The sequence below is a fragment of the Nilaparvata lugens genome, chromosome 1, assembly GCF_014356525.2.
Source record: "Nilaparvata lugens isolate BPH chromosome 1, ASM1435652v1, whole genome shotgun sequence".
Classification (NCBI taxonomy): Eukaryota; Metazoa; Arthropoda; class Insecta; order Hemiptera; family Delphacidae; genus Nilaparvata; species Nilaparvata lugens.
This window is the reverse complement of record NC_052504.1, coordinates 34,658,452-34,671,439: the sequence shown is the minus strand read 5'-3', so window position 1 is coordinate 34,671,439 and position 12,988 is coordinate 34,658,452. Positions and strand designations below refer to the sequence as shown.

General features: G+C 34.8%; 1 protein-coding gene across 4 annotated transcripts in view; it reads left to right on the top strand.

Moving 5' to 3' along the window:
• The window catches only part of LOC111051847 (beta-arrestin-1), an 83,199-nt gene that overhangs the window by 54,498 nt on the left and 15,713 nt on the right, over nucleotides 1-12,988 (top strand). The window contains exons 8-12 of one of the 4 annotated variants that reach the window (XM_039420086.1): nucleotides 3,328-3,412; nucleotides 3,822-3,894; nucleotides 5,347-5,490; nucleotides 6,368-6,511; nucleotides 12,636-12,722. In XM_039420086.1, the coding sequence (XP_039276020.1) occupies nucleotides 3,328-3,412; nucleotides 3,822-3,894; nucleotides 5,347-5,490; nucleotides 6,368-6,511; nucleotides 12,636-12,722 (533 nt within the window). The remainder of the gene's footprint in view (nucleotides 1-3,327; nucleotides 3,413-3,821; nucleotides 3,895-5,346; nucleotides 5,491-6,367; nucleotides 6,512-12,635; nucleotides 12,723-12,988) is intronic. The other 3 variants (XM_039420100.1, XM_039420093.1, XM_039420104.1) reach the window with 3 other exon arrangements.

Here is a 12,988-nt window from a genome sequence, read left to right as displayed (position 1 = left end):
ATAATCATCTACAGTATAAGTGTCAATGTCATTTTTATTCAGAACTGAGGACATGACTACTTCAAAAGGCGCACCTGACTGTACATGATTGAAAATATTATACTTTCTCTTAAGTCCATCATTAAAATGTTCCAAATATGAAAACAGGTCACGTCCTTGGCTGTCACATGTCACTGTTAGCTTTGGCCGTTCACTATCAGAAATAAAATTTTCTTAGTATTGTTAACACATATTTGTTTTGTGAGGAGTTCATCAATCTGGTCTTTGAGATTTGCTACAATATCCTTCAATTCATAATTTTCTTGCATTATAGAATTTATCCTGTCATAATTTTTCATTATCTCAAGTTCCATTTCTTGAATCTCCCTGTGAAGGGTATTATTATTCTCATTCAAAATCTTGATTGTTTGTTCTCGAATAGTAATGATATCCAAGCTATCACAATCTGGCTTGCATTTCTTGGTGGTCAATCCGTAATAAGATTCGGTTTGCGTACTTATACTTTGAGAATGTGCATTCTGATCGAATTTAAATTCTACATCATCTCGAACTATAGAGATACCGATATCTTTAATGTCCTTGATTTCCTCAATGAGTGCATCTCGATGACAAAGCAACTCATCTATGCGTGCTATCAGTTCATCCTCTTCCTTGAGAATTAAGTCGTCTGTCTGACACTCTGCATCATTCAACTCACCCCTCCGTCGACTATTCAACACAGAGTCGAGTGACAATCTCTGCGTCACTGAGGCATTAGCTACTTTGTCCAATCTTTTCTGTGGTTGAAGGCTATTTGTCAAGTTAGGTGGAGCAGAGGGTACTGGATGTTTGGAATGTTTCACCTTGCTTACTTTTACTTTTTCAAGCATTGCGTCAGTTGTAAGTGTACCTGCGCAGCCCTTACTATTACATCTCCACACTAAGTCTCCGTTGGTAAGAGAATGGCTTTTCCTATAGCATTGATCTCTATAATACACTCCCAATCCGTTTCTAGTGTTCTTATATGTAAATATTGTCATGGTTCAAGATTTTGAATAATTGGCGCCAATATCTCGGTTCCTCGCCCAGCCACTCTATCAGTTCTCGGAGCTATAATCACCCGTATTAGTTGGCTAAATAAACCATACAAGAGGAAAGCAGGAGAATAGAAGGAGAGAGAGAAAGCGCCCAGAGAGCAAGCAAGGCGGGAACATTATCGGAAGCTCCTGATAAGAACGGACACTAGGAAAAGGAGAACAGAATAGAAGGAAGAATAACAACAATCCAAAACTGTCGGAAAAGAAAGATAGCAGAAATATGTCAGCTATCTTCAAGTAAATTGAACTTGAGCGATAAAAACCGATCCTCACTGAAGTACAGTGAAGAAAATATTCTTTCTTTTCAAATATAGGTCACATTGAAACAAATATTATAAGTTCTCCGCTGCAACTACTTACTATTTAGATCCACCACCACGTAAAGGAGGTTTGATGCAACAGAATGACACAACTTTTACCCCACAAATCACTGAAAAACTGTTTCAAAAACAAAATATTAACGGAGCGTTACAAAGCATGACTAGCCACGGCAGACGGCTCTCATAAAACCTCAAAACTCATCAAACCTGAAACAAACACCTCAACCCTTCTTTAAACAAAAACGATGGTTTTTAGGTATGTATGTTTTCTTGAAATTCCATCCATCAGTTAAACTTTACAAATTCCTGAGCCACAGAGGCCCGATCGCAGAGTTGTTACATAAAATCAAATACAGCTATGTGAGACTTAGATTAAAATCGGGTCGATGTCAAACGAGGCAGACGACAGAAGAGTCCTGCGACAGTCGAGACCAGCGACGGTAGACACCGGCGACATTCGAGGCCAGCGACGGTAGAGGACTCCTGAAAAAGTGGCCTCAAATGTCGCCTGCGTTAGGCGACAGTTGAGGCCACTCTAATTCTTGTACAGCCCCGACAGTCGAGACCTTCGACGGCAGAGGACTCCTGAAAAAGTGGCCTCAAATGTCGCCTGCGTTAGGCGACAGTTGAGGCCTCTCTAATTTCTGTACACTCCCGACAGTCGAGACCTGCGACCGTAGAGGACTCCTGAAAAAGAGGCCTCAACTGTCGCCTGCGCTAGGCTCTCTAGAATGGTAGACAGCACCAAAAGAATATTATCATTTAATTTGTATGGATTTACCAGCAATTGAATAATATCCCATTATTCCTTCCATATTATGAATAAGTATTGCAACTTTACAACTGTAAATATAACCTTAGTTGCTTCAACGGAATTTTCAAACTCGTAAATACCTTTTTGATACTTTGATGTCAAATTCTCAGTTCATGATAGATGTAGGATATTATTCTACGAATCAATATCCTGTTACAAATCAATAACTTTTATCAATTTCAGACATTCACATTTTACATTTTCTTGATCTATATTAATATATACATTGAGCTTTTCTCATAAAAACCAAATTATTCATTTTCATTAACGATGTTGCTTATGAAATTAATTACATGATTACTTTCATATGATGATAACATCATACGTCGTTCTGAAAATCCTTCAAGAATAAGCACTATCTACCTTCAAAGCTCATATGCTTTTTTTATGAAGGAAGTTTCCATTATTTAGTTCTCAACAAATCAGAAGTTATAATCATTATAAAATGTATTTCGTCTGGAATCGCAGTAGGATGTGTCCTCAACTGTTGCCTGCTGCAAGCGAGTCTCTAATTTTTGTACAGGCCCGACAGTCGAGACCAGCGACATTCGAGGCCATCGACGGTAGAGGACTCCTGAAAAAGTGGCCTCAAATGTCGCCTGCGTTAGGCGACAGTTGAGGCCACTCTAATTTTCGTACACTCCCGACAGTCGAGGCCTACGACCGTAGAGGACTGTAATACAGTAATACAGACTGTAATACTGTAATACAGTCCTCTACGGTCGTAGGCCTCGAATGTCGTCGGTCTCGACTGTCGCGCCCCCTTAAAATCACTGACATGAATGGTTGCTGTCTGCTGGCTGCTGAATGGCAGCTCTATTCACTTTTTTCCGAACATGCTTCTATCCAGCCAATGCCTTGGCATTGGGGAAAGTTTCCAATGTATGTCTCCTTAGATGAATAAAGTTTAAAAACAAGTTTGAAAAGCAATATTCCAATGATCATTACCGGTTGTTGAATTTTCGCCCAGTAGAGTAGTAAGACTTCAAGTACCCTAGCCTATTTAACGTCAGTGGTAAAACTCTTCAAATTGAATACAACGAAAATTGAAGATTCATGAAAATATTTTGAAATCTCTAACAATTTTCGGAAAAAGTAATTATTATTTTCTTTTCAGTTATATCATCATGGTGAGAGTATTGCTGTCAACGTACACATAGCGAATAATTCTAATAGAACTGTTAAAAAAATCAAAGTATCAGGTAAGTCATCATCAATCGTTTATTTGTGGTTTTTCGAATCATTTACGCTAAACACTATGAACAAGGAGTTTGATTGTTTAATGTAGAATTGGTGGAATTTGATACAATATGTTGTATTAAATGTAATTGTTATTCTCTCTGAGTCTGAAAGAAAGCTCAAAATTAAATCACTAAACATTAACTTGACGCATTATTATTGTAAGTATTCATAATCTGAAATGTTACACAGAATTTATATGTATAAATATATGTAAGTATTTATATCGAACATATAGTTCATAACTACAACTTACGGAAACAATATAGCAGTAATGATATTTATTTGAACATGCAAATTTAATTGGTTAACTGATTTCCTCATTCTTATTTTTTTATTACTGATTATGACCACACTTTTCGTTATTTTCAGTGAGGCAATTCGCTGACATATGCCTATTTTCAACAGCCCAGTATAAGTGCACAGTAGCTGAAGCCGAAAGCGAGTAAGAATAACTATTTCAAATATCAATCCTAATGTCTTAATAAACTATCGCTCTAAATATAATATATTTGCAATTGCTATTATATCCTGGAAGTAATTAAATAATTACTGTAGATAATATTTTATTAAATTATTGAGATTGAGAAATGATGTGATTCTAATTGCTTATTGGTATCAAAAATATACTCAAAGGAATAAGTAACTCGTCTCTTCTAAGAAGTGATGAATAACTTTCATTGCCTATGCTCTTCACAAAAAAGATGATTCATTCTGGTATAAGCTTAGCTTACAAGTATCTGAAATAAATTAGAAAATATGCAATTTTATAGAACAGTTGAAAATGCTACAATCTGAAATATTTGTAGAGAAAGATAATCATGATAATATACTACTTTTACGCCAATCAGACTTTAGCTCATAGTGTTTTACATTATACTCGAATGAATGCCATTTCAACTAACTACTGTAGTACATAGCATTCATACCATGAGTAACACCCATTATTAGAGCTTGTGAAGAAAATTAGATGAAATAATACTTGTTTCATCCTACGATACGGTATTATTGACCCTGCATAGCTATAGTAATGATAAAGAAATGCTTTGCTTGCTTGATACCTGTTAAGTTTTGAATTATTTCCATACAAGTGTGCTACCAACTAGTGTGCTACCTGAAGGCTTAAGTTTATTGTAAATTTGTATCCAATGTTTTACTTACTGCTCTTTTTCAATAACAAAATCCTATTGACGGTCATTTTTTACAAGTACACACATTTCTTATCAAACCCATCATTTTTCATTTCTAAATCGATCTTCTCGAAATATAATACAATTGGCGTTCTAATTGAAAATCGTCATCATCCCTTGACCAATCCCTTACAGTTTCAGAAGTAAATTATATGTACGTTAAAAAGTGAAATAATTTTTAATAGCAGGCAATACTAATTCAAAGTTTACAATTTTTTTTCATCCTAAAAAATCCAGTCTTGTGGAATGAGCAAAACTCGATTGGATAAACAATGCAGACAATGCAAAAATCGTATGTTCTCAATATTATAATGTTCAATCCAATAATTTTGTTGTTTTTATAAGAAGGAACGAATGTACATATCTTCATTATATTTCAAAATACTGCATCTGTCGATAATACATAATGAAAGTACAAAGTGTTACGAAGAACAGTTTCAATGGAGAAGTTAACCAGTATTGAATAATGCATTTAATTTAGGAGGAATAATTTATTTTTAATTCAATTTGCTATACCTATCTGTCAATATTGCCGAAATTGATCTCACAATGAGAAAAAATACTAGCAAACAATATTCTTTTAATTAATCTATCTTTTAATGAAGATAACTATTATCGGCCATTGAGTGAATGTAATTGGATGAAGGGTTGCATAAATATAGTGAGTAGTTATGTGATGAGTTGAGTGTGATGTGTTTGGGATTTAGCGCGGGGTGCCCAGTTGGACCGGGTTTCACCCTCTCCAAGGTTTACATGGTTCGTCCAACTCTGCTCAATAACAAGGACAAGCGAGGCCTAGCGCTCGACGGCCAACTCAAACACGAAGACACAAATCTCGCTTCGTCTACACTGTGAGTTGTGAGTCACCACAACGCAACGCATCTGGTCTTCATCCTTTACTTACTTATTCTGTTACAAGTTTTCGTTTTGGTAATCGGCAAACTACACTAATTCTATTATTTGGTTTGGGCTGAGTTGAAGCAGATTTAACCACTTCTTGATTGATGGATGATTCCAAGCATAACATTCAATGGTTTTCCAATCTTATGAGAATCTGTCTTTATTCCAACAATACAAAATCAATGTAACTATAATTAATTAATCTGACAAATAGCTTTAAAAGATTATCATATTCAGTTCAATTCTCTGTGATGAAATTGAAATTATGATAATATTATCTGAATCTATAACAAATTCCTTTACATTTTACAATTTTTTGACAGATTAATTTTTCTAAAATCATTCACAGTAATTAAAATTCTGTCTGTATCATGTGAATACCAATTTTACAAATTCATTAATGTTTTATTCCATTTCTGAATATTTAAATGTTGAACAGAATATATCACACATTTAAATAATAACGGGTTGAATTCAAATTTCTATTTCTTCGAGTAGAGATAACGTTTTGATCAAAATTTGCTTTCCCATTCTATGTATTTGGAAAATTCGAGATAGATGAGATGGAAAAGTTTTTGTGATAAGAACAACTATGCAAATATATTTTTCAAACTGTTGGCTTGTCGTTGTGTATCTTTAATTATGCTTTCGAATCTCATCACAAGTTGTGTTCAATCTGTTTTGTCTTCAATCTAGAGGTAATGGTTCAAGCATCTTGTTTTAATTTTGTGACAATTTTAGACATACTTGTGCTGCTTGTGGGTGTTGGTTGGCACCGCTTTGCACTCTAGACAATTAGAGGTTGTGAATTGTTTTTGTGTGTTTTAGAGAGGGTTGTCCTATCGGCCCCGGATTCACCTTGTCAAAAGTATTCACTCTTACACCACTGCTGGCAAATAACAAAGACAAGTGGGGCCTTGCTCTAGACGGACAATTAAAACACGAGGATACAAATCTAGCATCTAGCACATTGTGAGTCGATTACTTTCGATCGATCATGTTTGTGTTTTATTACAGATAAGATAAGATAGCAGACGGCAAACTGACTACCACTTCACACTGTTATCTACTTTATGCATGTATACGTCCAGAATCAAATGGCTAGAAAAGCCTCTAAAGCCGGCCACTGACAATCGTTCCAACGAGCCTACATACCACCCAATATGTTCCTCGAATGGCTAATTATCTCTAACAGCTGATTCTCAGCCAATCGTAGGACATTGTGGGCGGCTTGTTAAAACGATCGTCAGTAGCCAGTTTCACATTACTAGAGAAGCTAGATTAATGATTCCAAGTTCTATTACATAATCTACCTCTTACGATGAAATGGATTACCTTATGACAAATCTCGAACTTTTTCTAAACAAAAAGTATTTCAACCAATTTATAATAATTTAAAATCTCTTTTCCAATAATTAAAGTTGAGAAAAACTTCTCTTATATCTGCCAAATATCATACTCATATAAATGAGAAATAGGCGAAATTCAATAAGTCTGAGATTAATTTCACACGATTTCTATTTTCTTTAACTTCATGTTTATTTGTAAAATTGACTAGACATTTATCATGGTGTAAGAACCCGAGCTAGTTTATCGTTTCAATGTTATTGTGACAATTCTATTTTGTTATTTAACTTTTTTCATGTTTGTATTAGGCATTGTATGTAATAATTTGGATAACTACATTCCTCCCTCCGTGATTATTCCGAAAAATAAATTATTCTACTTGAGTGTTTGATGATTGAACCTATTTAAACGCTCGATAATAAGTAAATTCACCTAAGATATGCAGAATACAGCTATCCCTCGATAATCCGATGTACTCGGTAGTCCGACGCGCTGCCGGCAGCAAAATGCATCACAATCAAAATCACAGACTTCTTTAATGTGTAAATATGTATGTACATATTGTATATTTCACTTGAATTGCTTTACGTATTTCTTTTAAAAACTTACATGTACTATCATTTTGTATCCTGGTATTGATAAATTACATGTAACTTTACTTCTTCTTCCTTTTTTTGACTACATTGTGCTCAAACACATTAAGAATAAATCATCTTTGATAATATGGCATTTTTGGTAATCCGACATTTTGGGCGATCCGGCACTCTCTCGGTCCCTTAACTGTCGGATTATCGAGGGACAGCTGTATTCTATTTATGTTAATTCTATCCCTAACTGTTCAAGGAAATGCATGCTCATAAATACTGGGACAGTTTGTATTGACTAGGGAGGAAATGTTTCTGGAGAAAGCTGTATTATCTATCCGAAAAGTCAAGAAACAATTACTAGGACTGATTGATTTTTCAATTTTTATGATTAAAATTACTAGAGTAAGATGCATGTTTTTGGGATTAGTTGTTGGACTAGACTTGTGTATTTTTAGTTAAAGTAGTGCATGATACATTATAACAGGGGGTTTTCACTCAATTTGGATATTATCACAATACATTGTGAAAAAATGAAATTTGGGATATTTATTCATGGAGGATTAATATTGTTCGTAATTAATTTGGAGGTTTTGGTTTTAGTCTGTTACTTTTTTCCAGTCAAGATTAATATACAAGGTTCTATAGATTGTTGAAAGACTTATAATGTACCGGTGTAACGATCCAAGTAGGTCAGTGAAACATTGTAATTCTACTTGAAAAATACAAAGGCCCGGTTGCACAAAAGCCGGTTAAATTGTAACCGTGTTTAATTTTACAAGAACCAATCAGAGAAGGCCTTTTTGATAAGACTGCTTCTCTGATTGGTTCTCATGGAATTATTCACGGTTAAAATTTAACCGACTTTTGTGCAACCGGCACCAAGAGTCAAGTATTTTTTTGTACTTTTTCTTAACAGAAAAACTAGGAATTTTTAGAGTTTGGAAAATTAGAATATCATTTATCTATTGGAGAATCTCTCAGCCCAATAAATGGCCAACAAAAATCAGCTTACCAAAAACGTTTTCCTTTTATTTCCGCAGTTTATTGTGTTCTAATGAACAAGCGAAATATCTGTGAAACTTCTCCAGTTTCAATAAATGGTTATTTATGAGGTCTTTAAGGCTTTTTACTGGTGACATTTTTCGAAATATTTCGATTTGGATACTATCAGGTTGCCCAAATGGAACAAATTTATAAGGAAACCTTGACTTATAAAGAAAACTTTTTTATTATTTTTCATTTCAAATTCATGGAATTTTGAGGGAACAGTCTCAAAAATAATCTTGGAAATTTACCCTCAAAATTTCATTAATTAATTTTCTATCGATTCGGCAATAAATCTCCCCAAAGATTTCAAATTTAGACGCTCTCAAACAGTATAAATTATAAGAACATTTTTTCCCTATATTTTTTTCGATTTAGGTACCCTAACTTCATTTTATCCAAATCGAAATACTTTGCAAAAGCGTGGTGGACAGCCTTAAGATAAGTCAATGTTTGGGTTGGTTTTAATACAATACACTTCCAAATATTATTTTCGATTGGCTAAACTTTTTGTTGATATAACACATTGATTAGCCAATAATACTGTACTGTCTTGTTACTAAAGTAACAAGAGTATTTAAAGAGGAGTATTTAAACTGTACTTGTTATTTAAGAGTACCAACATAATGATCATCTCAAGTAAAATTTTATTGTGAATTTATAATATTCATTAAGTTGTTATAAGTAGCTTCAATGCAGTTTTATGATATACGGGAAAAGTAATAAAATAGAATTGTACTTCATAAAAAATGACAGACTGATTAAACAGTGAAATAAGGGAACATTTTGCATGACAAAATTTTGATTTTTCAAGTTTTTGTTTGATAGCTTACTGTACAAAACCTTTCATCAAATTTAATTTAAATTTTAAATGCCCTAGTCTTGGCTTTCACCCCTGAACCCTTTTAGATTGATACATCCAGAAAACCAATTAATGTACCTGAATGTAATTTGTAAATTCTTATTTTGATTGTAGCAGTTTCCTTATTGTATGAATGTATTCCACTTTCTATAATAGGCATTTAAAAAAGTAGATTATTAGTTCTAAGAATTTCAATAAATAAACTAAATTTATCAGCTCAAGTAACTAAACTTCCACTCGCCGTTGATGGTCTTTGTGAAGTGAATCTTAGTAAGTTACTCGGTACAGTTTTGATGTTTAGGTCAACTTTTCGTTTTAAAATGTCCATGCAAGCAATAATTATAGCATTATAATATGAGAGAATTGGTACTCATTGATACCTGATAAAGGTGAGCGTGCACTAGATCGGTGGAGCGGGGCGGCGCGCAGGAGAGCGGAAAATGGAAGGTTCGTTGCACTACGAGCGCGACGCGGCGCGGCGCCGTTTTGGATTAGTTAGTCGTGACGTAGACTTATCAATTGTGATTTGAATTAAGACATAGTTGTTGAAGTTCGAGTTCTAATTTGAGGTTGTGATTAAGTGGCAGACGTGAGTGATGGATGACTCAGGTGAAGAAATGTTATTTTTGGCAGTTGTGGAAGCAAAGAAAGTGGAACTATCAAGGGAAAAACAGAAAATGTTGGAACATCCTATTAACTTACCGTCACCGTAGGTAATTGATTAGAATGTGAACTGGAAGACGACAGAACAGCAGGCTGTTTACTAAATCAGAGGTCGGAAACAGCCAAGCCCTCAGGAAGTTACCCGAGCGCGGAATTTTTCCGACCTGACCTCCGTGCACTAGGAGCGCGGCGCGACGCGGTTCCGACCCCGAAAAGTCCAGAAACTCTCCGCGCCGCGTCTCGCCACTCCACCGACCTAGTGCACGCTGTACTTAAGATTACACTGCCATGCTGAGGCGCCTTTTATGGACTTTAAAATTTTATAAGAAGAGTTTACATAACCTCACTTAAACTATTTTATTATCAAAAATTAGGGACACATGTTTAGGTTTATTCTGTTGATTCTATCACAATCATTTATTTGATGCTGTAATTGTGTTAATGAAATAAATAAATTACGATTTGAGTGATAGGAAGTCTCCAATTCTCCATGAAGTCGTTTTAAAGTCCTTCTCGCTGTAGAAATCTCTACAGATTCCCTGAAATGAGGCGGATGACACGGAAGAGTGGGAAATTACTATGCTCTTCACTGCTTAAACCAGAGTACCAAAAATACACTCTCACTTCAAGAAATCAGTCCATCCCTTTAAGGCCGGTTACAGAGCTCGATCGACCGTCAGTGCGTATGCACCATCCTGACCATACGCATATTATATGCGTATAATTTACATCAGTTTTTCTGACTCCTTTACAGATTGTTTAATTGGACGCCTTTACAGATTGTTCAATTGCAGCTTATCATCTTCGTAAACGAAAGATTAAAAGATTTAAGCTGAGTTTACACCGGAGTTAATAACACAAGTTTTCAACATTTTTGTTATTAACTGATTTTAATTACAAAAGTCACTAACATCATATTGAGCTGCGTTTACACCAAAGTTAATAACACGAGTTATTAACAAACGTTATCAACTTGACTGAATCGACAAAAAATTATCTTGACAAAAGTTAATAACTCGTGTTTTTAACAGAAAATTCCTTGTTATCAACAAGATTTATGTTATCCATCGAAAGTTGGTAAAGATCAAAGGAAATGTGTTATGTTAATTACAAAAGCCTCTTTTATCGCATCAACTTTTGTTAATAACATCTTCCCCGCAACCCCCTCGCCCAGCATCCCTACCCTACATCTACAGCTGTTCCCTAATAACTACAGCTGCAGACGAAACACGTGATAAAGTTATTAACTTTTGTTGATAACAAAACTAGCAGCCAAAAGAAAATGTTATTAACATAAGTTAAGAACTTTTGTTATTAACTCTGGTGTAACCTAACGCCCTATGATTTGTTTACGTTAGATCAGATGAAGATCATTATGTTAATGATCACACCTGTTTCAATTTAAAGTATTTTGAAGACAATTTTTTGCTTTTTATTCCGGATGTTACATCATATGAATAGTCTCGTTAAATGAAATTATATGGAAGTCAATTATATTGGTAACAAGATCTTGTTAATAACAAGGATTTTTTTTTGTTATAAACATTAGTTATTAACTTTTGTCAAGAGAAAGTTTTGAAGATTCAGTCAAGTTAATAACTTTTTCTTAATAACTCTAGTTATTAACTCCGGTGTAAACGCAGCTTTAGATATCAAGTTCACCAAATGGTCACCCAAAGAGCATTTCAATGGGAATCTAGTACCATTATATTCATCATGGCTTGGGGATGAAGATACTTTTTTTAACTACCTCAGAATGTCCATCAGAAATTTTGATGAGTGACTTCGAGCTTGTATCACCATTGGGAATACTTGCAGTCACTCTAAGCTAATAAATTCGGATAATAATAATATACGATTTTTCCAATAAAAATTTGATTGAAGAAATGTATAGAAAAACTCTGAATTCAAATATGACAATATTGACTTTGAATTCATTCATTATGCTATTCAATTTAATATCAGCTGATTATCGTGCAGAGGTGTCAGCACATTGGTTTTGTTGCGATCGGGCTACTGATCAGTACAGCTCTGAAAGCTTCTATTTGCTTCAATAGCGCGTCAGTCGATCGAATGAACGGATGCGCACGAGCTCGACCGATGGTCTTCGTACGCAGTATAAAACGCATGGTCCTGACCGTACGCATGCGTTCCGTCAGTCCTGGAATATCTATGGAAAAGACAAGTGCGACTGACGTACTCACTGACGGTCGGTCGAGCTCTGTAACCGGCCTAAACGTCCACCCTTGCGAGCATAAACTCTTTCTGAGATTGCAAACGTGAGAGCAGCAGAGACACTTTCTAACTCTGCTAACTTGTGCTAACTCTTACTACCCGAATCACCAATATTGTTTATTATTAGTAAAGGACTACTCGTGAATTCAACGAATCACGTTGCACTTAATGTCTTCTGAAATATGTCCAACAACTTTCATTTGAGAAGAAAATTCTTGAGAATCAAATACTAATTTTCTCAACTGTTTGATTTAAAGAGACTGAAATGCTTCATGTTTCGTGAATTGTATTATTTTTGAATTATTCTACTTGGCTATTATAGTTTATAATTGCACGGTAAATCTATCTCTTGTTTCAGAGTTGCAGATCCATCTCAAAGAGAAAATCTGGGAATCATAGTACAATATAAAGTTAAAGTGAAGCTCTGTCTAGGAGCATTAGGAGGGTAAGCATTATTTCCTATGTTCTAGATTTATACATTTTTAAACAACAAATTACAACTCTTTAAATGGTTACTGATTTTTCGATAGTCGGTAATGCAACTAATTATATGAAGTAATGAACTGGTGTCAAAACTCTTTTATTTGGGCCTAAACTGCCCCAACAGAGTTGGAATCGAACATGTTTCGGTGTGATGTGACCCGACATCGACTTCACCACTCAAATCACCACTGTAACATAGTCTAACAACCAACTACTATGTAACATAGC